At 45.0% G+C, this 25,347-nt stretch overlaps 1 protein-coding gene and 1 long non-coding RNA gene across 2 annotated transcripts in view; one reads left to right on the forward strand and one right to left on the reverse strand.

Annotated features, from left to right (window-relative positions):
• Positions 1-19,520, reverse strand: part of LOC148151944 (uncharacterized) — a 36,734-nt gene extending 17,214 nt beyond the window's left edge. The window contains exon 1 of the long non-coding RNA XR_015760923.1: positions 19,421-19,520. This is a non-coding gene — a long non-coding RNA (uncharacterized LOC148151944). The remainder of the gene's footprint in view (positions 1-19,420) is intronic.
• The window catches only part of LOC122559862 (solute carrier organic anion transporter family member 4C1-like), a 175,808-nt gene that overhangs the window by 124,910 nt on the left and 25,551 nt on the right, over positions 1-25,347 (forward strand). Inside the window, exons 7-8 of the mRNA XM_043709986.2 lie at positions 8,770-8,914; positions 17,465-17,660. Coding sequence (XP_043565921.2) covers positions 8,770-8,914; positions 17,465-17,660 — 341 coding nt within the window. The remainder of the gene's footprint in view (positions 1-8,769; positions 8,915-17,464; positions 17,661-25,347) is intronic.

A 25,347-nucleotide genomic window follows, 5' to 3' on the forward strand; every position in this document is an offset into this window, starting at 1 on the left:
AAGTAAGTTAGATGTTCATCGATGAAAGAAAATAGTGATAAAAGAACAAAATTTTAAAACTAGTTTTTATATCAGGTAATCCTGACGATTTAGAAGCAAATGCATAGCTGTATGTGGTTCTGAACAATACACAATTTTATTCTTTGTGTATGCTGTGTTCGATGATTTCAAATGAGTTAGCAGCAAAAGCTTTACACTGTGAACACAAAGTAGGGGAATCAATCAGCTAAAGTTCCTACTCACAATAAACTTTATGCTGGAACATGTAAATGCAGCACATATACAGTGAAGATTCGGAGATACCGTTTATACAGTGAGAGGTTAGCACTGCTGCCTCACAGCGCCAGAGACCCGGGTTCAATTCCCGCCTCAGGCGACTGACTGTGTGGAGTTTGTACGTTCTCCCCGTGTCTGCGTGGGTTTCCTCCGGGTGCTCCGGTTTCCTCTCTCAGTCCAAAGATGTGCAGGTCAGGTGAATTGGCCATGCTAAATTGCCCGTAGTGTTAGGTAAGGGGTAAATGTAGGGGTATGGGTGAGTTGCGCTTTGGCGGGTCGGTGTGGACTTGTTGGGCCGAAGGGCCTGTTTCCACACTGTAATGTAATCTAATCTAATCTAATAGGATTGAGCTCAGCTTTCAGTCAGTTAGTACTCACTGTCAAGATTTGACATGTATGAACTTTTCTTTTGAAATCATAGGTCAGTTAGAGTTCTTACTTTCAACAAAGGAGCGAAAGATGTGGTTCGGTGAGAAGTTGAGAGAAAATATTTTACATACTTCAGAGTATGTAACATGATGTGTCATTTACTGGTAAAAGAATTAACCTTTCATTCAGGATACCGATCAACACTAGTTAGTGACAACATATTAGCTGTTCTACACAGCAGGAGCAAAATGAAGCAAGAACAAAGTGCCCATAGAGCTGCTGTCTTATTAAAGAAAGGCAACTAATGTTGGCTTAATCCAAGGATCACTATCCTCCAGGTAATGGGAGCGGTTAAGTCCTTCATGGTAACCTCAGCTGGTTAGGAATTGAACACTTGCTGTTACCATTGCTGTGCATCACAAACCAGCTTTCTCAGCTACTGAACTAACCGGGGACCAAGGGGATAAAGATAATGGACAAGTGCGAGTTGAGTTGTACTGTTTGAGGAATTACTGCTGCAAGGCCAAGAGAAACTTCTCACCACGTCTTTCTAAACTCGCTTCATTAAGTACCTACCCTGCCCATTTGGCATGCCCAACATCTGACTCCATATCCATCTTACTATGTACTGTTTCTGGAACAACTTGCCACAAACCAGATAACTACCAAGAGACCAGAAAGGCTGGTGCCATATCCTCCTGAGGGAAATGGGCTGCTCTGTGAGAAGTCACCTCCTTGACCTCGAGGACAAGAGCATAAAGACCCTGAGGTCTCTATAGCACAAGACTGGCTTCTGCACTCCCGCACCACTTTAGTTACTGACATCTTGGTGGGAACATTAGCGTTAGAAAATACGGTAGCATAATCTACTGAGCATCTCACTTCTTTGACTCCACAGCTATCTGAGGAAGAAGTTCTCCCTCCTAACTGGCACTTAGAGGACTGATTCGTCCCAGGAGGAGAGGACCCTGACATAAGAACAATCAGGGACTTTGTCTGAATGTTCAAGGAGAATAGGATTGACGGACTGGTATATGGGATGCAATGGCCATCATTGCCAAGAAGCTGCAGCAAGAAGCTTTTGCCCGAAACATCAATTTTCCTGTTCCTCAGATGCTGCCTGACCTGCTGTGCTTTTCCAGCACCACTCTAACATTGACTCTGATCTCCAGCATCTGCAGTAGTCAGTTCCGCCTAGTTGATTTTAATCTTACTGCGAATCCTCTTCCAAGAATGCCTACCTTGAAGAAGTTCTCTTCCTCTCTCTACAAGGATCTCAGTGAGTCTCTCTCTCTCTCTCACTGCAACCCCAGGTCATCTCCTCCGCCCTGAACTTCTTCAGCCACATCCTGAAATAGACTCACTACTACAGCCACATCTCCTTCCTCAGTGCCTGCTTACGGAACCAACTGATCCCACATGGACTCTGAACCACATTCAGACCAACACAGTTTGGATCTGAACAGGACAACCAGTACAGACTACAAATTCAAAACCTGCAGCAACGGTTCTCCTTCCGGATCCTCCGCTCCACACTCGCAGCAATGCGTTACCATCTAAGCTCTCTACAGTCAACCCTGCCTCAACTGAGGGCCACACTCTCTCAGAATTGCAAAGGACCCCTACTGTATTATATGCTCAGAAGAATTCATACACTTAACAAACTATATGCTTGATGTTCCAGGGTTTAGAACGTTTAAAAAGAACAGGGAGGGTGGAAAAAGAGGAGGGGTGTAGCATTGCTAATCAGAGAGTGCATCACAGCTACAGAAACGAAGGTTGTTGAAGAAGGTTTGTCTACTGAGTCAGTATGGGTGGAAGTTAGGAACAGCAAGGGAACAGCCACTGCATTGGGGGTTTTCTACAGACCACCTAATAGCAATAGAGAGATTAAAGATCTCATAGGCAGGCAGATTATGGAAAAATGCAAAAGTAGCAGGGTTGTTGTTATGGGTGATTTCAACTTTCCCAATATCGACTGGAACCTCCTAAGTGTAGATGGTTTGGATGGAGCCAGTTTTGTAAGGTGTGTTCAGGAGGGTTTCCTTACTCAGTATGTCGACAGACCGACGAGGGGAGAGGCCATTTTGGATTTGGTGCTCAGCAACGAGCCACGACAGGTGTCAGATCTCGCGGTGGGGGAGCACTTTGGTGGCAGTGATCATAACTGCCTCACATTTAGCATAGCCTTGGAAAGTGAAAGGAACAATTACCAAGGGAAAATATTCAGTTGGGGAAAAGGAAATTATGATGCTATCAGACAGGAGTTGGGAAGTACAGACTAGGAGCAATAGTTCCACAGAAAGGGTACAGCAAACATATGGAGACTACTTAAGGAGCAGTTGTTGCGAGTGATGCACAAATTCTTTCCTCTGAGGCAGGTAAGAAGAGGTAAGATTAAGGAATCTTGGATGACAAGAACAGAGGAACTTCTTGTCAAAAGGAAGAGGGCAGCTTATGTAAGGTGGAGGAAGCAAGGATCTAGCACAGCTTTAGAGGATTATGGGCTTGCTAGAAAAGTGCTCAGAAATGGACTGAGGAAAGCCAGGAAGGGGCACGAAAAAGGCTTGGCAATAAGGATTAGGGAGAACCCAAAGGCGTTTTACTCATACGTGAGGAATAAGAGAATGATCAGAGAGAAGGTAGAGCCAATCAGGGATAGTGGAGGGAACTTGTTTGTGGAGTCTGAGCAGATAGGGGAAGCCCTAAATGAGTTTTTTGCTTTGGTTTTCACCAAAGAGAGGGAACTTGTTGTAAATGAAAACTTAGAGGAGCTGGGATACAGTCTTGACCGGATCAAGATTGATGAAGATGATGTACTAGAAATTTTGGAAAACATTAAGATTGATAAGTCCCCAGGACCAGACCAGATTTATCCTAGGCTGCTCCGGGAAGCGAGAAAGGAGGTTGCTAACCCACTGGCAAGGATATTTGCCTCCTCACTCTCCATGGGAGTCGTACTGAAGGATTGGAAGGAGGCGAATGTTGTTCCTCTTTTCAAGAAGGGTAATAGGGAAATCGCTGGCAATTACAGACCAGTCAGTCTTACGTCTGTGGTCAGCAAAGTTTTGGAAAGAATTCTGAGGGGTAGGATTTATGACTATTTGGCAAAGCATAGTGTGATTAAAGGCTGTCAGCATGGCTTTGTGAGGGGCAGGTCATGCCTCACAAATCTTATTGAGTTCTTTGAGGAGGTGTCAAGATAGGTTGATAAAGGTCGAGCAGTGAATGTGGTGTATATGGACTTCAGCAAGGCATTTGATGGGGTTCCCTATGGTAGGCTCATTCATAAAGTCAGGAGTATGGGATACAGGGAGATTTGGCTATCTGGATTCAGAATTGGCTCACTAACAGAAGGCAGAGAGTGGTTGTAGATGCAAAGTATTCTGCCTGGAGGACAGTGTTGAGTGGGGTCCCGCAGGGCTCTGTTCTTGGGCCTCTGCTTTTTGTAGTTTTTATAAATGACTTGGATGAGGAGGTTGAGAGGTGGGTTAGTAAATTTGCAGATAACAAAAGGTTGGAAGTGTCATCGATAGTATAGAGGGCTACTGCAGGCTGCAGCGCGACATGGACAGAATGCAGAGCTGGGCTGAGAAATGGCAGATGGAGTTCAACCTGGATAAATGCGAAGTGATGCATTTTGGAAGGTTGAACTCGAATGCTGAATATAGGATTAAAGACAGGATTCTTGGCAATGTGGAGGAACAGAGGGATCTGGGTGTGCAAGTACATAGATCCCTCAAAGTTGTCACCCAAGTGGATAGGGTTGTTAAGGAAGCATATGGTGTTTTGGCTTTCATTAACAGGGGGATGGAGTTTAAGAGCCATGAGGTTTTGCTGCAGCTCTCAAGTCCCTGGTGAGGCCACACGTGGAATATTGTGTCCAGTTCTGGTCGCCCTATTATAGGAAAGATACAGAGGCTTTGGAGAGAGTGCAAAGAAGGTTTACCAGGATGCTGCCTGGACTGGACGGCTTGCCTTATGAAGAAAGGTTGAATAAACTTGGACTTTTCTCTCTAGAGAGAAGGAGGAAGAGAGGAGACCTGATAGAGATGTACAAAATAATGAGAGGAATAGATAGAGTCAATAGCCAGAGACTTTTCCCCAGGGCAGGATTGACTGGTATGAGAAGTCATAGTTTGAGGATATTAGGGCGGCACGGTGGCACAGTGGTTAGCACTGCTGCCTCACAGCGCCAGAGACCTGGGTTCAATTCCCGCCTCAGGTGACTGACTGTATGGAGTTTGCACGTTCTCCCCGTGTCTGCGTGGGTTTCCTCCGGGTGCTCCGGTTTCCTCCCACAGTCCAAAGATGTGCAGGTAAGGTGAATTGGCCATGCTAAATTGCCCGTAGTGTTAGGTAAGGGGTAAATGTAGGGGTATGGGTGGGTTGCGCTTCGGCGGGTTGGGCTGAAGGGCCTGTTTCCACACTGTAATCTAATCTAATGCAGAGACATCAGAGGTAGGTTCTTTACACAGAGAGTTGTGAATGCATGGAATGCGTTACCAGCGGTGGTGGTGGAAGCAGAGTCATTGGGGACATTTAAGTGACTGCTGGACATGCACATGGAGAACAGTGAATTGAGGGGTGCGTAGGTTGTTACTATATTTTACATTAGGATTAAATCTTGGCACAACATCGTGGGCCAAAGGGCCTGTTCTGTGCTGTGCTTTTCTATGTTCTATATATTTCTACACCATTTCAAACGTCAAAAACCATAAGTACAACAAACTTTTATGTACCCACCTCAATAGTCAGCGTTCCTGGAACATTCCAGAAGCTTCCCCAGCTTCTGGGACTGCTTGGCCACCATCAGCCATGAGGCCGTGCCAGCCGTCATCGTCGCGGCAATCGATGATGTCATCTCTGCCCCCGCCGTGCGGCAGCTTGCAGCCACGGCTACTCATGCCACCTCCACGATCGCTGGCCGGACAACAGCCGCTGCAACCGGCGGCCAGACACCGCTGCTGATCACGATGGGATCCACTGCCGTCAAGACAATGCAAGGTCCAACCGGAACCACACTTCCGCCCCCTCTGTTGCTGCCGCTGCAGCCACTTCCACTTCCGATGACATCATCTACACCACGCGTTTCGTCGCTTGCGCCCCCGCAGTTGCCGTCGTTGCCACCACTTCTGCCCCCACTTACGCACCACACCTGCACACCACCAACACACCCCCATGGATCCCACTGTCACCACACCCGCTCCCCCAGAACCCCGGGGTGAGCATCACTTCAGCAAATGATGTCACCCCCATTCCCCCACTCACACTCCCACTCCAGTCACAGTCTCCGCCTCCCACACTCCCAGATCCAGCCCTACACCAGGTCCTAGCTCTCAGCCCTGCCGAGTTTGCTTCCCCCCCCGACCACTGTCCTCAGCAAAGGCCTTATCTTCATCTCCATGCATCAACGAATTTGATACGCGGTATAACGTCAAACACTACTTCCTTTGCCTCCACCTCCAAGCTTACTTTTTCAATCAGGACTCCTGCCCACGCACCAAGGACCTCTTCGCCAGCTTGCAACACACCCCATCCACCTGGATGCCCCATGCCGGTCTGTTACCCACGCTCGACCTCTTAATTTACAACTGCTGCCGAGACATTGACCACCTCAACCTCTCTACCTCCCTCCCCCAATCCGACCTCTCACCCTCACAATGCGCAACCCTCCATGCCTTCTGCTCCAACCCCAAACTCACCATCAAACCAGCAGACAAGGGGGGTGCAGTGGTAGTTTGGCACACTGACCTTTACACTGCTGAAGCTTGGCGCCAACTTGAAGACACCTTCCTACCATCCCTTGACCATGAGCTCACCTGCACCACCAAACCATCATCTCCCAGACTGTACACAACCTCTTCACCTCAGGGGATCTCCTACCCACAGCTTTCAACCTCATAGTTCGGGAAACCCACACCTCCCGATTCTACCTCCTACTCATAATTCACAAGCCTGACTACCCCGGCCGACCCATCGTCTCAGCCTGCTCCTGCCCCACTGAATTCATCTCCACCTATCTCGATACTGACCTATTCCCCCGGTCAAGGAACTCCACACATACGTTCAAGATACCATCCATGGCTGCACCTCCTCCAAGACTTCTGTTTCCCTGGCCCCCAACGCCTCAACTTCACCATAAACATCCAGCCCCTATACACCTCCAACCACCATGATCAAGGCCTCCAAGCCCTCAGTTTCTTCCACCCCCAACGTCCCTACCAGTACCTTTCCACTGACACTCTTATTCGTTTGGCTGAACTAGCCCTCACCTTCAACAATTTCTCCATCAATTCCTCCCATGGGCACGTGCATGGGCGCCAGCTTTGCCTGGTCTCTTTGTTAGCTACGTAGAACAATCTATCTTTCGGAATTACTCCGGCATCACTCCCTACCTTTTCCTCCGTTACATTGATGACTGCATCAGCGCCACCTTATGCTCCCACGAGGAGTTTGAACAGTTCATCAACTTCACCAACACATTCTAATCCAACCTTAAGTTCACCTGGACCAACTCTGACACTTCTCTCCCCTTCCTGGACCTCTCCATTTCCATCACAATGACCGACTCAACACTGACATTATCTACAAACCCACCGACTCCCACAGCTACCTTGATTACACCTCCTCCCAGCCTACCTCTCGCAAAAATACAATCCCTTATTCCCCATCTGTCTGCCATATCTGCTCCCAGAAGGACCAGTTCCTTCTTTAAAGACCTGAGTTTCCCTTCCCATGTGGTTGATGATGCCCTCCAGCGCATCTCATCCACTTCCTGCATCTCTGCCCTCGAACCCCACCCCTCCAACCGCAACAAGAACAGAACTGCCCTGTTCTTCATCTTCCACTCCACCAACCTCCAAAAACATTGCATCATCCTGTGCCATTTCTGCCAGCTACCATCGGACCCCACTACCAGAGATATTCCTCCCAAGCCCTATCCGCTTTTTGTAAAGACCGTTCCCTCCGCAATTACCTGGTCAGATCCACGCCCTCTAACAACCCCCCCCGGCACTCTCCCCTACCACCGCAGGAATTGCAAAACCTGCGCACACACCTCCCCCCTCATCTCCGTCCAAAGCCCCAAAGGAGCCTTCCACATCCATCAAAGTTCCACCTGCATTTCCACTCATGTCATTTACTGTATCCCTTGCTCCTGATGCCGTCTCCTCTACGTTGGGGAGACTGTGTGCCTACTCATAGAGCACTTCAGAGAACATCTCTGGGACACTCACACCAAACAACCCCACAGCCCGTGGCTGAACATTTCAATTCCCCCTATCTCTCTGCCGAGGACATGCAGGTCCTGGGCCCTCTCCATCGCCACTCCCTTACCACCCGACAGCTGGAGGAAGAACCCTCATTTTCCGCAACAGGACCCTTCAACCCCATGGCATCAACGTCGACTTGCAGAGCTTTTCCAGCAATTTTTCTTTTTGCTTCTGATTTACAATATTTGCAGTTCTTTTAGTTTTTTATTTAGAAACTTAAGGGCTTTTCCACTCATACCTCTCCTGCACAGAATAAATCTTTCCACAGGAAATATTGATATTAGAATGTATATTTGGTTTTTGGTGGCTTGGTTACTTTGTACTGAATTATGCATTTCTTTTCACAGCTTAGCAACCCCTCCACTCCCACTTCTCTTCGACATCTCAGAATATTTAGGGGTGCAGTTCCACAGCCTTCAACTGCCTTTCAGTTCGTCATCCAAATTTATTTTGTTCATCGTTAAGCCAGGCAATAAAAGTTCTGATGAAGGGTCACCAGACTCAAAACATTAACTCTGTCTTCTATTGGCTTGCAGGAGCAGCATGGTGATTACAGAATGCAAACTTATTGAGTGGGTTAATGCTGAACATTTGCTATTTAATATCATTGTTGACAACCTGGTTCATCATTGAGTTCAATTCTGTCTCTGCCTAAAGTCCATCAGTCTCAGATTTAGAATTTGGAACTCAGGTTAAGATTTCACCCTCTTGCGCAAAGGATAATATTGATTGTAGCTGAGATTATGGTTGAACTAGAGACTCAGTTCAGCTGTACATTGAAAATGATATTAATCCAATAAACCATCAGAAGTTTGTACTCACTAATTGCTAAATATATCTTTCCTTGCAGATGTTGTTGAGGAACCCTGTTTTCGTATTCTTAGTTATAGCAGGCACCACTGAAGCACTGGTCATCACTGGATTTGTCACATTTATGCCAAAATTCATTGAAAATCAGTTTGGCCTAACTGCTAGCCTAGCAGCAATTCTGGGAGGTAAGCAGTTTAGTTAACTTCCTTAACAGATCATATTTCAGTAATTCATTAAAAGGGATAATTGATCAGAAGTTGCTGAAAATATATCAGTTGATGGATGATTGACACACAACTTGGCCAGTAGCTTGTCAAGAAAATGAGATACACCGGAATTATAATATATCAGAATATATTGTTGGTCAGATTTCACCATTAACTTTGTGCCAAATATCATGACATTAAATCTGAATTTTCAAAAGGCCATCAGTAATGTACTACATTATGGAATCACAACTAATTTCAGACCAAGTGCAGTCTAGAAATAGTTAACAAATAGATAAGCTGGCTACAAAAAAAAACAATGAGTTAGAGTGAAAGAGAAAGAGTCAGAGAAAAGTTGGAAAGTGATGTTTCACATATTGAAGTGCTGAACCTAGTGTGCACCATTTTAGAAAATGATTTGAATGCAAGGATCAGTCGAAAGCAGTAGGAGGTTGCCATATGTTTTTTGAGTCTCCACCATTCAATATGATCATGGCTGATTTTTGGCTTCAACCTCACTCATTCCCATTTTCTCTTGATTTCCTGGGATGCCAAAAATGTGTCCTTTTTCACTATCTGTCTTGGCTTTAAGGATAACTCTGGGCGAGAAATTTCTCCTCAAGTCAATCCCAAATGATTAGCTGCATTTCCTGAATGTGGAGTATATGTTCTAAATTCCTTCATTAGGGGAAACAACTCTGTGTCTACCTGTTCAAGCCACTTCAGCATCACGAATGTTACAATGCGATCTCTTCTCATTTTTCTAAACTCCAGAGAGTATACAAGCAATTCATTCAGTTTCTCATTGCTTGGATCAGTCTAGTGCTAAACCTTTGTGCACTGTTTTCAGTGTGAATAAATCATGCATTAAATGTGGAAATCAAAACTGCATACAGTGCTCCAGATATGGTTTTGCCAAAGCCCGATATAATTTTAGTAATGCTGTTTTATTCTTGAACCCCCAAACCCCTTGAACTAAAGGTCAACATGTCTTTTGGTTTTCTTGTTATTTGCTTTATTTGCATGCTAAATCCAGTGTTCCTTTGACATGTACCCTCATGCTTCTTAGAATCAACATTTACAAGTTTCATGCCTTTAAGAAAATTCTGTTTTTCTATTCTTACTATCATCATGAATAGCCTTATACTTACACACATTCTGCATTGCCTGCAATTTGTTGTTCATTCACTTAATCTGTTTATTCATGTTTTTATTATCCTCCTCACAATTTACATTCCTACCTAGGTTTGCATTGTCAGCAAACTTATGTACATTTCATTTCATGTCTTGGCCAGTGTTAAATAATACTGATTGCAAGTAGCTGAAGCCCCAGCCCTAATCCTTGTGGCACAGCTTGGCAACTTGAAAATGCTCCTTTTATTCCTCTTTACTTATTGTCCATTAAGCAGTCCTCCAACTATGCTAATTATTACCCAGAACTTACATAACAACCTTCAGTGTGTCCCTTTTCAAATACCTTTGGGAAATCCAAGTGCACCACATCTAAAGGTTCCCCTTTATCTAGCTGACCAGTTATATCCTCAAAATACTCTAATGAATTTGTCTATATAATTTCCTTTTTGAAAAATCATGTTGATTTGTCAGACCATACTATGAATTTCTGGATGCATTGTTAAGACTTTCTTAATAGTAGATTTCAGCATTTTCCAGGATTCCAGAAATTGGAGGATATAGTTAATACAATGGAAGACTGTGACAAAATACAAGAAAGCATTAATATACTTAAAGAATGGGTGTATGATTGGTAAATGAACTTCAATGGAGGTAATTTTTTGAGGAAGACTAAAGAGATCTCAAACTCCTTAGAAATTCAGCTTGTGACTTGATGTGGGTGACACTGGAGAATAACTTGTGATTTGGAATTACATTTCATGAGGAGGCCTGATACTATTTAATTCCAATCAGGCACTTAACCGGGCAATGTTAGGCCTCCTACAGAATTAAACCTTCAGTATGACAGAAATTCCTTGGGAGCTGCCTGGGAGCTGTCTGCACATTAGAGACCTACAGTTCTTCAGTACCCGTAGCACCACTGGGAACGGTGGCTTTGGCAGGGGGATTTGTAAGCAAGGATAGTGGGATGGTTTTCTATGGCGGCCCCATTTGCCCACATCTGTTCCTTGAATTAGGCCTGGAGTGCTATTAATGAGAGATAATAGCTGGGAATTTTGGTGCCATGCACACTGCCATCCTGTCCCAGAGAGGTATTAAAGTCTGAATTGTTTACATTAAGGCTTCTGTTTCCAATTTGATTCATCAATTAATATGAAGATTAATACCATCGTTGATTATTGCCATACCTTTCTTACAAGACCTCATTTTTATGTATACTCTGTCCTACACGGTAGCAAATGTTAAGGGCCTTCGGAACTATTCCCACTGGTGCCTTCTTCCTTTGCTATTTCTTATTCTTACCCAAATTGTTTTTTATATAATCCTTCTCCAAGTCAAGATCATTTCTAACTACTGTAATGATCTCATCCTTTATGAACAAAAATACTCACCCATCTTCTTCTTTTCTAAGCACTGTTTTCTTAGTTAGCCCCTAACCATTCATGCTCCCATAGCAGAACCAATTTCTTAGCCCTTGCTATGTCATTAAGTGGATTACAGAAACTGGATCCTTCTCCTCCAAGTTCTAATTCTTATCTAGGCCCAAAGTCATGACTTTAATCCTGATATCACTACCTTCTCATATTTTCAGTTGCAGAGAATGGTATCCATTACCTAACTTTACAGTGCCCCATTCCAACTAAATGTTTAGGATACTGTGCAGATTTGGTGCTCATATTGAAGGAAGGACATATTCACCTTGGAGGCGAATAGATAGAGAGAGAGAGACACACACTCGAGACAGAGAGACACTCGAGACAGAGAGAGAGACACTCGAGACAGAGCGAGAGAGACACTCGAGAGAGCGAGAGAGACACTCGAGAGAGCGAGAGAGACACTCGAGAGAGCGAGAGAGACACTCGAGAGAGCGAGAGAGACACTCGAGACAGATAGAGAGAGACACACTCGAGACAGATAGAGAGAGAGAGAGATTTGAGACAGACAGAGAGAGAGAGAGAGAGAGAGAGAGACACTTGAGACAGAGCGAGAGAGACACACTCTTGAACTGTCCTACCTATCCTGACCACCCTCCTCTCCAACCTATTGCACTACCTTGTTTCTTAATACAAATCTATCAAACTAGATATCTCCCTGGTGACCCTCCTCTGAACTGCATCAAATGCATGTGTATCTCTCCTAAAATAAGGAGTGTTTGGAGTCCAGAAGTCTTAGGAGGCAGTGATCATAATATGGTAGAGTTCAGTCTGCAGTTTGAAAGAGAGAAGGCAAAATTGGATGTAATGGTGTTACAGTTGACTGGAAGCAGAGCCTAACGGGAAGACAGTAGAGCAACAGTGGCAGGAGTTTCTGGATGTAATTAAGGACATGGTACAGAGGTTCATCCCAATGAAAAGGAAGATTATCTGGGGGTTTGAGGGGGGGGGTTGTGGATTTGGGGGAGAGGAGGAGTGAGGATTAGACAGCCATGGCTGACAAAGGAAGTCAGGAAATATATCAAATAAAAAGAGAGAGCCTATAAAGTGGCCAAGAGCACTGGGAAATCAGAAGATTGGAAAGACTACAAAAACAGAGGATAACAAAGAGAGAAATAACAAAGGAGAGGATCAAAAATGAAGGTAGGCTAGTCAGTAATATTAGAAATTATAGTAAAGGTTTATTTCAATAGAGAAGAAACAAACAAGAGGCAAAAATAGACAATGAGCTGCTTCAAATTGATGCAGGAAGGCTAGTGCTGGGAGATAAGGAAATAGCTGAAGAACTTAATAAGTTCTTTGTGTCAGTCTTCGCAGTGGAAAACATGAGTAATATCTCAACAATTAAGGAGAGTCAGGAGCAGAGCTGAGTATGGTTGCCAGTACAAAAGAGAAAGTACGAGAAAAGCTAAAAGATCTAAAAATTGATAAATCTCCTGGCCATGATGGGCTACATCCTAGAGTTCTGAGGGAGGTGGCTGAGGAAATAGCGGAGGCGTTGGTTGTGATCTTCAAAAGTCACTGGAGTCATGGAAAGTCCCAGATGATTAGAAAATTGCTGCTGTAACCCCCTTGTTCAAGAAAGGATTAAGACAAAAGATGGAAAATTATAGACCCATTAGCCTAACCTCGGTTGTTGGTAAAATTCTGGAACCCATCGTTAAGGATGACATTTCTAAATTCACAGAAGTGCAGGGTCGGATTAGAACAAGTCAGCATGGATTTAGTAAGGGGAGGTCGTGCCTGACAAACCTGTTAGAATTCTTTGAAGTGGTAACAATTAGGTTAGGCCAGGGAAACGCAGTGGATGTTATCTATCTAGACTTCCAAAAGGCCTTTGATAAGGTGCCTTACGGGAGGCTGCTCAGTAAGGTGAGGGCCCATGATGTTTGAGGTAAGCTATTGGCATGGATTGAGGATTGGCTGTCTGACAGAATGCAGAGAGTTGGGATAAAAGATGCTTTTCAGAATGGCAGCTGATAAGTGGTGTCCTGCAGGGTTCAGTGTTGGGGCCGCAGCTGTTCACATTATATATTAATGATCTGGATGAAGGGACTGGGGGCATTCCGGTGAAGGTTGCCAATGATACGAAGTTAGGTAGACAGGCAGGTAGTAGTGAGGAGGTGGGGAGGCTGCAGAAAGATTTAGACAGTTTAGGAGAGTGGTCCAGGAAATAGCTGATGAAATTCAACGTGAGAAAATGTGAGGTCTTGCACTTCGGAAAAAAGAATACAGGCATGGACTATTTTCTAAATGGTGAGAAAATTCATAAAGCCAAAGTACAAAGGGATCTGGGAGAGCTAGTCCAGGATTCTGCCAAAGTTAACTTGCAGGTTGAGTCTGTGATTAAGAAAGCAAATGTAATGTTGTCATTTATCTCAAGAGGGTTGTAATATAAAAGCAGCGATGTGCTTCTGAGATTTTATAAAGCTCTAGTTAGGCCCCATTTAGAATACTGTGTCCAGTTTTGGGCCCCACACCTCAGGAAGGACATACTGGCACTGGAGCATACCCAGTGGAGATTCACATGGATGATCCCTGGAATGGTAGGCCTAATATACGATGAACAACTCAGGATCCTGGGATTGTATTCATTAGCATCTGGAAGGTTGAGGGGTGATCTAATAGAAAGTTACAGAGTAATGCATGGCTCAGAAAGGGTCGATGTTGGGAAGTTGTTTCCGTTAGACGGGGATACTAGGACCCTTGGGCACAGCCTTAGAATTATAGGGGGTCAATTTAGAACGGAAATGAGGAGACATTTCTTCAGCCAGAGAGAGGTGGACCTGTGGAATTCATTGCTAGGGAGCTCAGTGGAGGCAGGGACGATAAATAATTTAGCAATAGTGGAGGAGTTGAAACAGTTGGTAAGATGGAGCTGGGTCTGGTCAGTGTACGTGTGCTGTTCAATAATGTTATTTAGAGGTAGCAGGTAGATGAGAAATAGGAAACGGGTCAAGTAGAGATCCTAGGAAGATACCAAAAAATGGGGGGGAGAAGCTTTAAAAAAGGATACTTGGCTATGATTTAATACATAAGAATAGAACCAGCTGAGTGCAGTTTCACCCAGCCAGTGATAGCAGAGTGTCATTACAAGGGTTTCATGGTAAACTGTGTCAAAATACAGGGACCAGGATGGAGAGATTTTTGGATGTCATTTGTGATTTTGACAAGAACTGTTCCTGTACTATGGCAGAGGTAAACATCTGATTGAAGAGATTCAAATGTGAAGTTCTCGGAATAAATAGGCATGGAGTTGGGAGGCGATTACATTCAAGGACTATGAAAGAAAAGAGAAATTGGAAATGTGATGCAATTTGCAAGGACAGTGAGGTGAAGAGTGTGGTGCTGGAAAAGCACAGCCAGTCAGGCGGCATCTGAGGAGCAGGAGAATTGACGTCTCTGGCATAAGCCTTTCATCAGCTTATGCCCAAAACGACGATTCTCCTGTTCCTTAGATGCTGCCTGACTGGCTGTGCTTTTCCAGCACCAAACCCTTCGGCTCCCATCTCCCGCATCTGCAATCTTCATTTTCTTCCAGTGAGGTGAAGGTCTGGTTTATTAAGGGAAGTGATGGTGGCATCAGATTTTAAGAACAGACAACAACACTATCTCAAAACACATATGAACATTGTGACCAAATATGAAGATCATGAAGAGAATTTGGATCGTTAGCAATGCATTGGGATTGTGTTCGCCAAGCTGGGAATTTGTGTTGCAGACGTTTCGTCCCCTGTCTAGGTGACATCCTCAGTGCTTGGGAGCCTCCTGTGCAGCGCTTCTGTGATCTTTCCTCCAGCATTTGTAGTGGTTTGAATCTGCTGCTTCCGGTTGTCAGTTCCAGCTGTCCGCTGCAGTGGTCGGTATATTGGGTCAAGGTTGATGTGCTTATTGAATGAATCTGTGGATGAGTGCCATGCCTCTAGGAATTCCCTGGCTGTTCTCTGTTTGGCTTGTCCTATAATAGTAGTGTTGTCCCAGTCGAATTCATGTTGCTTTTGGGATTCATGGGATTTTGTACACTACATTGGTTTTGCTCATGCTGGGTATTCCCATGCAAGGACTGCACAAAACACTACATAGGACAAACAGGAAGACAGCTAACGATCAGCATCCATGAACACCAACTAGCCACGAAATGACACGACCAGCTATCCTTAGTAGCCTCACACGCAGATGACAAGCAACATGAATTCGACTGGGACAACACTACTATTATAGGACAAGCCAAACAGAGAACAGCCAGGGAATTCCTAGAGGCATGGCACTCATCACAGATTCAATCAATAAGCACATCGACCTGGACCCAATATACCGACCACTGCAGTGGACAGCTGGAACTGACAACCGGAAGCAGCAGATCCAAACCACTACAAATGCCGGAGGAAAGATCACAGAAGCGCTTCACAGGAGGCTCCCAAGCACTGAGGATGTCACCTAGACAGGGGACGAAACGTCTGCAACACAAATTCCCAGCTCAGCGAACACAACCACAACAACGAGCATCCGAGCTACAAATCTTCTCACAAACTTTGAAAATGCATTGGGAATTGGATTGAGGTAACAGAATGAGGATCTCATGGATATGTTATGGTTCAAGAAGGCATGATGGGAACTAGGATGAAAACAATAGACTGATGTACAGAAGTGTTTGGCTTGATGAGCTAGTGGGAGGCAGAGAACTGGCTATGAAAAATGCGTTGCTGGAAAAGCGCAGCAGGTCAGGCAGCATCAAAGGAACAGGAGAATCGACGTTTCGGGCATAAGCCCTTCTTCAGGAATGAGGAGGGTGTGCCAAGCAGGCTAAGATAAAAGGTAGGGAGGAGGGACTTGGGGGAGGGGCGTTGGGAATGCGATAGGTGGCGATTCTGTTTGTTGACGTGGCTGAAGAGCTTCAAGGCAGAGGAGATGACCTGGGGGATGCAGTGAGAGAGGGACTCACTGAGATCCTTGTAGAGGGAGGAGGAGAACTTCTTCAAGGAAGGCATCCGTGCAAGAGGATTCGCAGTACGTTAAAATCAACGGCAGCTGAACAGATGGCCGGAAATTTAGTAACAAAAGAATTCCATGAGTTCCTCATACTTATTGCCAAAACAATTTCAAAATCCATGATAATTCCTGTTACCATTGAAAATTTTGAATTAGATTCCTTTTGTTGTATATTCCTGACCACCTAGTGTCTAGTCCTTTCCATGAATAGAATGTTTGACAGTGACAGACTTAATATAGATCTTAGGCAAAAGTGAGGACTGCAGATGCTGGAAACCAGAGTTTAGATCAGAGTGGTGCTGGAAAAGCACAGCAGGTCAGGCAGCATCCGAGGATCAGGAAAATCGACGTTTCAGCCAAAAGCCCTTCATCAGGAATATTCCTGATGAAGGGCTTTTGGCTGAAACGTCGATTTTCCTGCTCCTCGGATGCTGCCTGACCTGCTGTGCTTTTCCAGCACCACTCTGATCTAAGCCCTTAATATAGATCTTGTTGAGCAGAATATCCATTACAACCTACTTACGATTGCATCTGCCACTATAACTGAACTGGAGATTCGGAAGATTATTCAGGTTGACTTGAGGGTTAATTAAAATTCTAACTGACTGACCATGCAGCATGCTATTCTTTGTGTTCATCCTTTCAGAAATAATTTTACATTGTCTGTGATAGAAAGACAAGGCACACTTAAGTATAAAAATGTTTCAAAGTGAAAAGTTCTCTCTTTTAAATTCACTGCATCTTAATGTAATAATTAATATTGCTTTAATTTAGAAATTGTTGATATTCTACTTTTCGAATTGATGTGAGCCAGAGACACCATGAATGGCTTTGTGAACAAAGTTATATCGCTGTTATTAAGAGATACTTTTGGTAGTAGCAGATAAATATTTCTCCAGAAAGTACACAGGTATCTCCAGTGAACCATGTGACCTGATAATGATATAATCGGTTCAAATCTTTTACTTTTAAGGAGCAGTACTTATCCCTGGAGCTTTCATTGGTCAAGTTATTGGTGGGCTCATCATTTCCAAGATGAAACTTCAATGTCGAGATGTGATGAGAATGGGTGCAGTCACATGTGTATTATCACTGCTTTGTGCTTTAGTTTTTGTTTTTGCTAAATGTTCAAACCACCCATTTGCTGGAATCAACCAGGACTATAACTTGTAAGTAAACATGAAATTATTTTAGTTTTTCTGTATTTACAATCTGAAATGTCTTTTATGTTACCTATGTGATGATCACAATGTAAACTTCTGGTGCAAGATGTGACGCTGGTTAATATTCTCATCATTTAATATAACTAATTTAACTAGTTGATCTTCTGTGGTCTTTCACACATAGTCAGGATCAGGCATAACGTTCAGGGTGAAACATAACTGGTGACTAATAACTAAATCATGATGCACAGAGATTTCTAGCAAGGAAATTGAGGACGGACAACAAATTGTACAGCCCTTAAACCAGGAACAGGAGTTGACAGACATCCTTAAATCATGCAAATTGCTTGCAATGCAGGCAGAACACCAACTTTTAGCTGACTGGACATTTGAATGAACTCTGCTGCCAAAGAACACTATCTGCACTGTTCACTGCCAGGATGCATCAGCAGAGGGCCATAATAATTAGTAACTAGCATCACTTTAAAGCTAGCCTGCAGTTGTGAAAGGGGATGCGCAGCGTAACAATCGCAGTAAGGCTGGTCGAAGAGAATCAGACCTGGGAAAAAGTAAAGAACGGCAAAGCAGGGATGAGCACAAGCTCCAAGATTTTCAGACACTGTACATCTTTATGGAGAAGTTGCAAAGAATGATAGCTGGGAAGAAGACCCATTAGACAGATTGTCAAAGACCAATGGGAACAGGTAGCTGTGGAGCTCAATACTAATTATTAAGGCTTGAAGCCCCAGTGCTGTGCTTCAATAAAATCAATGGCTTTATATGAATGATCAGTGTTAGTGAAGGCATCTTCAAATTCAATAATTCCTTACTAATGGTTGATTACATACTTCATTATTATATCACAAATACAATAGAGAACATATTAGGAACACCTTGCACTTGTGATTTAGTAGCTCCTAGGTCTCCTGATCATTTTCATCAAACCAGTTTAAATTGTGAGGTGTCCCTGTACTGGAAACTAAAACCAAAAGGAAAGAAAGCAGATTGATGTGCACATGAAGGCTGAGTTCCAACAAGTAAAATCACATGATCTAAAAAGCATTTGGTGGACAGAAAGAGTGCATGAAATACATCAACTTACCAACATTACCAACAGCCATGACATGCATAGATTCTTCAGCACCTTTAAGACCATCTATGGCCAAGCAGCCAGGCACCTAACCTACTGAAAGCTAAGAATGAGCTGGTTCTCATCAGAAATGTAGAGGCAGTGAGTGCTTTTGGAAGGAGCACTTCAAAATTGAAACGCCATCGTTGATGTGAGCGCCCTTAACCAAATTATGGTATGCCACTTGTGAATGTCTCAGTATGATCCCAGCCAATCATGAAGATGAAAGTTATTCACTAGCTCAGAACCAACAAGACCATTGATCATAGAATCATAGAATCTCTAAAGTGCAGAAAGAGGCCATTGGGCCCATTGAGTCTGCACCAACCCTCCGAAGAGCATTCCAGCCTCCGCCCATCCCCATAATCCTGTATGGCATTTTCGTCATTGCTAACGCACCTAACCTGCACATCTTGGACTTACAGGCCAATTTTTAGCATGGCCAATCCACCTTACCTGCACAACTTCGGACTGTGGGAGGAAACTGGAGCATCTGGAGGTGATGCAGATGGAAATCCTGCAGAAATACTAAAATAGAGGGGAGAAGTACACTTAGCTCATATACATGACCTCATCTCTCTCACTTGGAATGAGGAGAATTTTCCATGGGATATCCAAGATGCTGTTTTGTGATCACCTTCAACAAAGGAGATAAGATAAATTAGAGTAACCACAGAGAGGTATTCCCTGCTATCAACCACGGGAAAGATCATTGCACAAATCCTCGTTAGTTCTTCCCTCCCAATGGCTGAAGATCTTCTGCCAGAATTGCAATGTGTATCCTGTCTACCAAGAGGTATAATGGCCATGGTCTCCACAACAAAACAAAGCCCAAGAAAAATTCATAGCAACAGCAACCAATACACATGGCTTTTTTGTCCTCACAAAGACCTTTGACTCTGGGAGGGACTTGGAATGTCCTGTTCAAATTTGCTGCTTGCAGAAGAGTATCACCATTCATGCCTGCTGCACGATGGCATGAAAGCTGATATTCACCACTGTATCCATTACACCCCCAATAGTGTGCAAACTGGGGTCAAGCAAGACTTTGTCATTGTGCCAGTATTCGTCTTCTTTGTTTGCAACATTCCACCCCATAACTATGATGTCAAGCTAATTTAGAGGATGAGTAGGAAACTATTCAAACTGTGTTGCCTCCAGTCCCGAACGAAGTTTTATCATCCTTTATCATCAAGTTGCAATATGCAAACAGTGCTTGTCTGTACACACTCAAGAGATTATTAATGCATTCAACTAGCCACTGAACAAAGTGGATGAATTTCCATACTTTGTGAGCCTCCTCTCAGTAAGGACAGACATCAAATTCCTCTCACAACACCAGAGTAGAAAAAAAGTTTTCCTCCATCCCAAGGGACACCTTAAGAAAATGGAAAGGGAACATATATTCCTTCAACATGTTGATATTTGCTGTAGCGTCAGTTGTCAATGGGGTTTAATTCTATTGGTGAAGTCTCTATTGAATTCAGAGATCCAAGGGATGTTAAAGTGTAGTATTTAAATTATGAACTACCATCAGTGAAAAATATAGGTGATTAAGTTAATTTATTCGGTCTGCAAATAAGAAAGAGAAACTTTTCCCAAAACAGACTAAAAGAATTTAGAATTAGAATCTCTAAAGTGTGGAAGCTGGCCCTTTGGCCCAACAAGTCCACACTGACCCTCCGAAGAGTAACCCACCCAGGCCCACTCCCCTATTACTCCACATTTACCCCTGACTAATTCACCTAACCTACACATCCTTGGACACTATGGGCAATTTAGTGTGGCCAATTCACCTAACTGCACATCTTTGGACTGTAGGAGGAAACCAGAGTACCTGGAGGAAACCCATGCAGACATGGGGAGAATGTGCAAACTCCACACAGACAGTGACCCAAGGCTGGAATCAAACCCAGGTCCCTGGCGCTGTGAGGCAGCAGTGCTAACTACTGAGCCACTGTTCTGCCTTAAAAGGAGTAAACATAGTCAGCAAGTCCAACAATAAATTTCACTCAAAACAACAAATGCTGGAGATCATAGTGGGTCATGGATGGAAAGAGAGCAAGCTAATGTTTCAAGCCTAGGTGACTCTTCATTAGAGCTGATGAAGCTGATATGCTAGCTTGCTCTCTCTCCATGGATGCTGCTTGACTCACTGTGATCTCCAACATTTGATTTTTCAGTACAGATTCGAGCATCTGTAGTAATTTGCTCCTAATAAATCTTACTCAAACTGACAACAACAAATAACAATGTGAGTTGAGTTTCTCTCACGAATTGTTTTAGACGTTTCAGCACTTTATCCTTGTGAATTATTCTTGTAACTGCTTTGTGCTGTCTATCTCTCTCACTCATACTGGACTCGAAATGTTAAATCTGTTTCTCTCCACAGATGCTGACAGATCTGCTGACTCTCTCCTGGATTTTCTATTTGTCTCAGTGAATAGGTTTGAATTTCAAACCCACTGTCTGTTGCATTCAGAGCAACCTAATTTTGTATAGGGGACATTTGAAATTAGCACTCCCATTTTTACATGCAAAAGCCTCATTATTTTTGAATTGTCTGTATATTTTCTTAGCCTATACAGCTGAATATGCATTCAGCAGCAGCAGTGAGCCCTGGTGTGGCACCTAAAGAAAGCATCAACAACTTACATCTCAGCTACAAATTGACTTTTTTTCTGATTGTTGCTCTGTGAATGCATCAATGATAGCTTGAGGCTCGTTTTCTTCAGTGTGTACATGCACAAATGTTGTTTGTATCCTGCAAATTGACAATGGTGGTTACGGTTGACTTCGTCAACACAGTTTGAATAGTTTCCTACTCATCATCGAAATTGGTTTGACATCATCAGGAGGCTTCACGGTTATGGGGTGAAATGTTGCAAGAAGGAAAAGAATATGTTCGGAAGTATTTAGTTCTTTCTAAAGTTGCTTAAACTTTGCAAAATTCTACATGGGTTGCTGCAACAGATTCTGTAAATCTTTTTGCTGATTTCCACACAAAACAGTTCTCATAGACATGGGTATTCTGTTAGGTATTTTCCCAGGATACAACATGACATGGAGAATGAATGAAGCATGGCAGGTTATTGAACGAAGAAAGAACAAGAGTGGAAGAGTGGTCAGGCTGTAGTAGTAGCCACACATTCAAACAATCTAGGCAGTCAAATAAAAATAACACTGTGAATAGGTTTTGTGAGACAAGAATATATTAAAAAAATGGAAAGTGCAAGTGGAGCAGCTGGCACAGAAGCCCTCTGCGGACCATTTTTAAAATTTTCCTATACCAATATGGTATTCAGTGCATACAACAATGGACATTTCTCTCATCATAATCTTTATCTCATCTCTGTGTTTCCATTCTGAAATTCTGGTTATTTTCCAAATCTTTTTCTGTGTTTCCAATTCCAATATGTAATTTCCTCTCTCCCATAACACATACTCCTTTGTTCCTCCAGTCATTGTCTTTATAGCCCTCGTGTTTGGCTACCTGTGGTCTTTGATCTTTTGTCTGTTCCACGACCTCTAATCTATCCCTTTCTTAGTCTCCGTTTTCCTGTTCTTCAATCACTGTTTGATCCCAGGATGTTTATATTTCTGTGTTTTTACTGTGGTACTTTCTGGCCGATGATAGGTTAACTCTGCTTTTCATTGACCTATGCTTGAAAGTAGGTAAAAACAATGACTGCAGATGCTGGAAACCAGATTCTGGATCAGTGGTGCTGGAAGAGCCCAGCAATTCAGGCAGCATCCGACAAGCAGCAAAATCGACGTTTCGGGCAAAAGCCCTTCATCAGGAATAAAGGCAGAGAGCCTGAAGCAGGGAGAGATAAGCTAGAGGAGGGTGGGGGTGGGGAGAAAGTAGCATAGAGTACAATAGCTGAGTGGGGGAGGAGATGAAGGTGATAGGTCAGGGAGGAGAGGGTGGAGTGGATAGGTGGAAAAGGAGCTAGGCAGGTTGGACAAGTCCGGACAGGTCAAGGGGACAGTGTGGAGCTGGAAGTTTGAAACTAGGATGAGGTGGGGGAAGGGGAAATGAGGAAGCTGTTGAAGTCCACATTGATGCCCTGCTGACACGCCCCCCACAGACACCACTGTCACTATCCCCACCCCCCAGAACCCCGATGGGAACACTACCCCTGCTCATGCCTCCACCCCCATTCCCCCCACCATCACACCCACTCCAGGTACTGGCTCCGACCCCACTCCCAGCTCCACACCCACACCAGATCCCAGCTCCCAGCCCTGCCGAGTTTTCACCATCCCTCCAGACCTCCCACTCACTGAGGATGAACGATCAGTCCTCAGCAAAGGACTCACCTTCATCCCCCTCCGTCCAAGCATCAATGAATTTAATACACGCCGTGACATCGAACACTTCTTCCGTCGCCTCCGCCTCCGAGCTTACTTTCACAATCAGGACTCCCGCCCACCTTCCGAGGACCCCTTCGCCCACCTCCAACACACTGCATCCACCTGGACACCCCGCTGGCCTATTACCTGCCCTCGACCTCTTCATTTCCAATTGCCGCCGGGACATTAACCGCCTCAACCTGTCGACCCCCCTCCCCCACTCCAACCTCTCACCCTCACAACGCGCAGCCCTCCAATCCCTCTGCTCTAATCCCAACCTCACCATTAAGCCAGCGGATAAAGGGGGCGCAGTGGTAGTCTGGCGCACTGACCTCTACACCGCTGAAGCCAAACGCCAACTCGAGGACACCTCTTCCTACTGCCCCCTCAACCATGACCCCACCCCCCATCACCAAACCATCATCTCCCAGACCATACAGAACCTCATCACCTCAGGAGATCTCCCACCCACAGCTTCCAACCTCATAGTCCGGGAACCCCGCACTGCCCGGTTCTACCTCCTTCCCAAGATCCACAAGCCTGACCACCCTGGCCGACCCATTGTCTCAGCATGCTCCTGCCCCACTGAACTCATCTCTACCTACCTCGACACTGTCCTATCCCCCCTAGTCCAGGAACTCCCCACATACGTTCGAGACACCACCCACGCCTTCCACCTCCTCCAAGACTTCCGTTTCCCCGGCCCCCAACGCCTCATCTTCACCATGGATATCCAATCCCTCGACACCTCCATCCGCCATGACCAGGGCCTCCAAGCCCTCCGCTTTTTTCCTCTCCAGACGTCCCCAACAGTACCCTTCCACCGACACTCTCATTCGTTTGGCGGAACTGGTCCTCACCCTTAACAATTTCTCCTTTGAATCCTCCCACTTCCTCCAGACCAAAGGGGTAGCCATGGGCACACGTATGGGCCCCAGCTATGTCTGTCTCTTTGTTGGCTACGTAGAACAGTTGATCTTCCGTAATTACACCGGCACCACTCCCCACCTCTTCCTCCGCTACATTGATGACTGCATTGGCGCCACCTCGTGCTCCCACGAGGAGGTTGAGCAATTCATCAACTTCACCAACACATTCCACCCTGACCTTAAATTTAACTGGACCATCTCTGACACCTCCCTCCCCTTCCTGGACCTCTCCATCTCCATTAGTGACGACCGACTTGACACTGACATTTTTTACAAACCCACCGACTCCCACAGCTACCTGGATTACACCTCTTCCCACCCTATCTCTTTCAAAAATGCCATCCCATATTCCCAATTCCTCCGCCTCCGCCGTATCTGCTCCCAGGAGGACCAGTTCCACCATAGAACACACCAGATGGCCTCCTTCTTTAGAGACCGTAATTTCCCTTCCCATGTGGTTAAAGATGCCCTCCAACGCATCTCGTCCACATCCCGCACCTCCGCCCTCAGACCCCACCTCTCCAACCGTAATAAGGACAGAACGCCCCTGGTGCTCACCTTCCACCCTACAAACCTCCGCATAAACCAAATCATCCTCCGACATTTCCGCTACCTCCAAAAAGACCCCACCACCAGGGATATATTTCCCTCCCCACCCCTTTCCGCCTTCTGCAAAGACTGTTCCCTCCGTGACTACCTGGTCAGGTCCACACCCCCCCTACAACCCACCCTCCCATCCTGGCACTTTCCCCTGCCACCGCAGGAACTGTAAAACCTGTGCCCACACCTCCTCCCTCACCTCTATCCAAGGCCCTAAAGGAGCCTTCCACATCCATCAAAGTTTTACCTGCACATCCACTAATATCATTCATTGTATCCGTTGCTCCCGATGCGGTCTCCTCTACATTGGGGAGACTGGGCGCTTCCTAGCAGAGCGCTTTAGGGAACATCTCCGGGACACCCGCACCAATCAACCAAACCGCCCCGTGGCCCAACATTTCAACTCCCCCTCCCACTCTGCCGAGGACATGGAGGTCCTGGGCCTCCTTCACCGCCGCTCCCTCATCACCAGACGCCTGGAGGAAGAACGCCTCATCTTCCGCCTCAGAACACTTCAACCCCAGGGCATCAATGTGGACTTCAACAGCTTCCTCATTTCCCCTTCCCCCAACCCATCCTAGTTTCAAACTTCCAGCTCCACCCTGTCCCCTTGACCTGTCCGGACTTGTCCGACCTGCCTATCTCCTTTTCCACCTATCCACTCCACCCTCTCCTCCCT

Source organism: Chiloscyllium plagiosum, unplaced genomic scaffold (genome assembly GCF_037043375.1).
Source record: "Chiloscyllium plagiosum isolate Xiang-an unplaced genomic scaffold, Cpla_swu_hap1 HiC_scaffold_2, whole genome shotgun sequence".
In the NCBI taxonomy this organism is placed as follows: Eukaryota; Metazoa; Chordata; class Chondrichthyes; order Orectolobiformes; family Hemiscylliidae; genus Chiloscyllium; species Chiloscyllium plagiosum.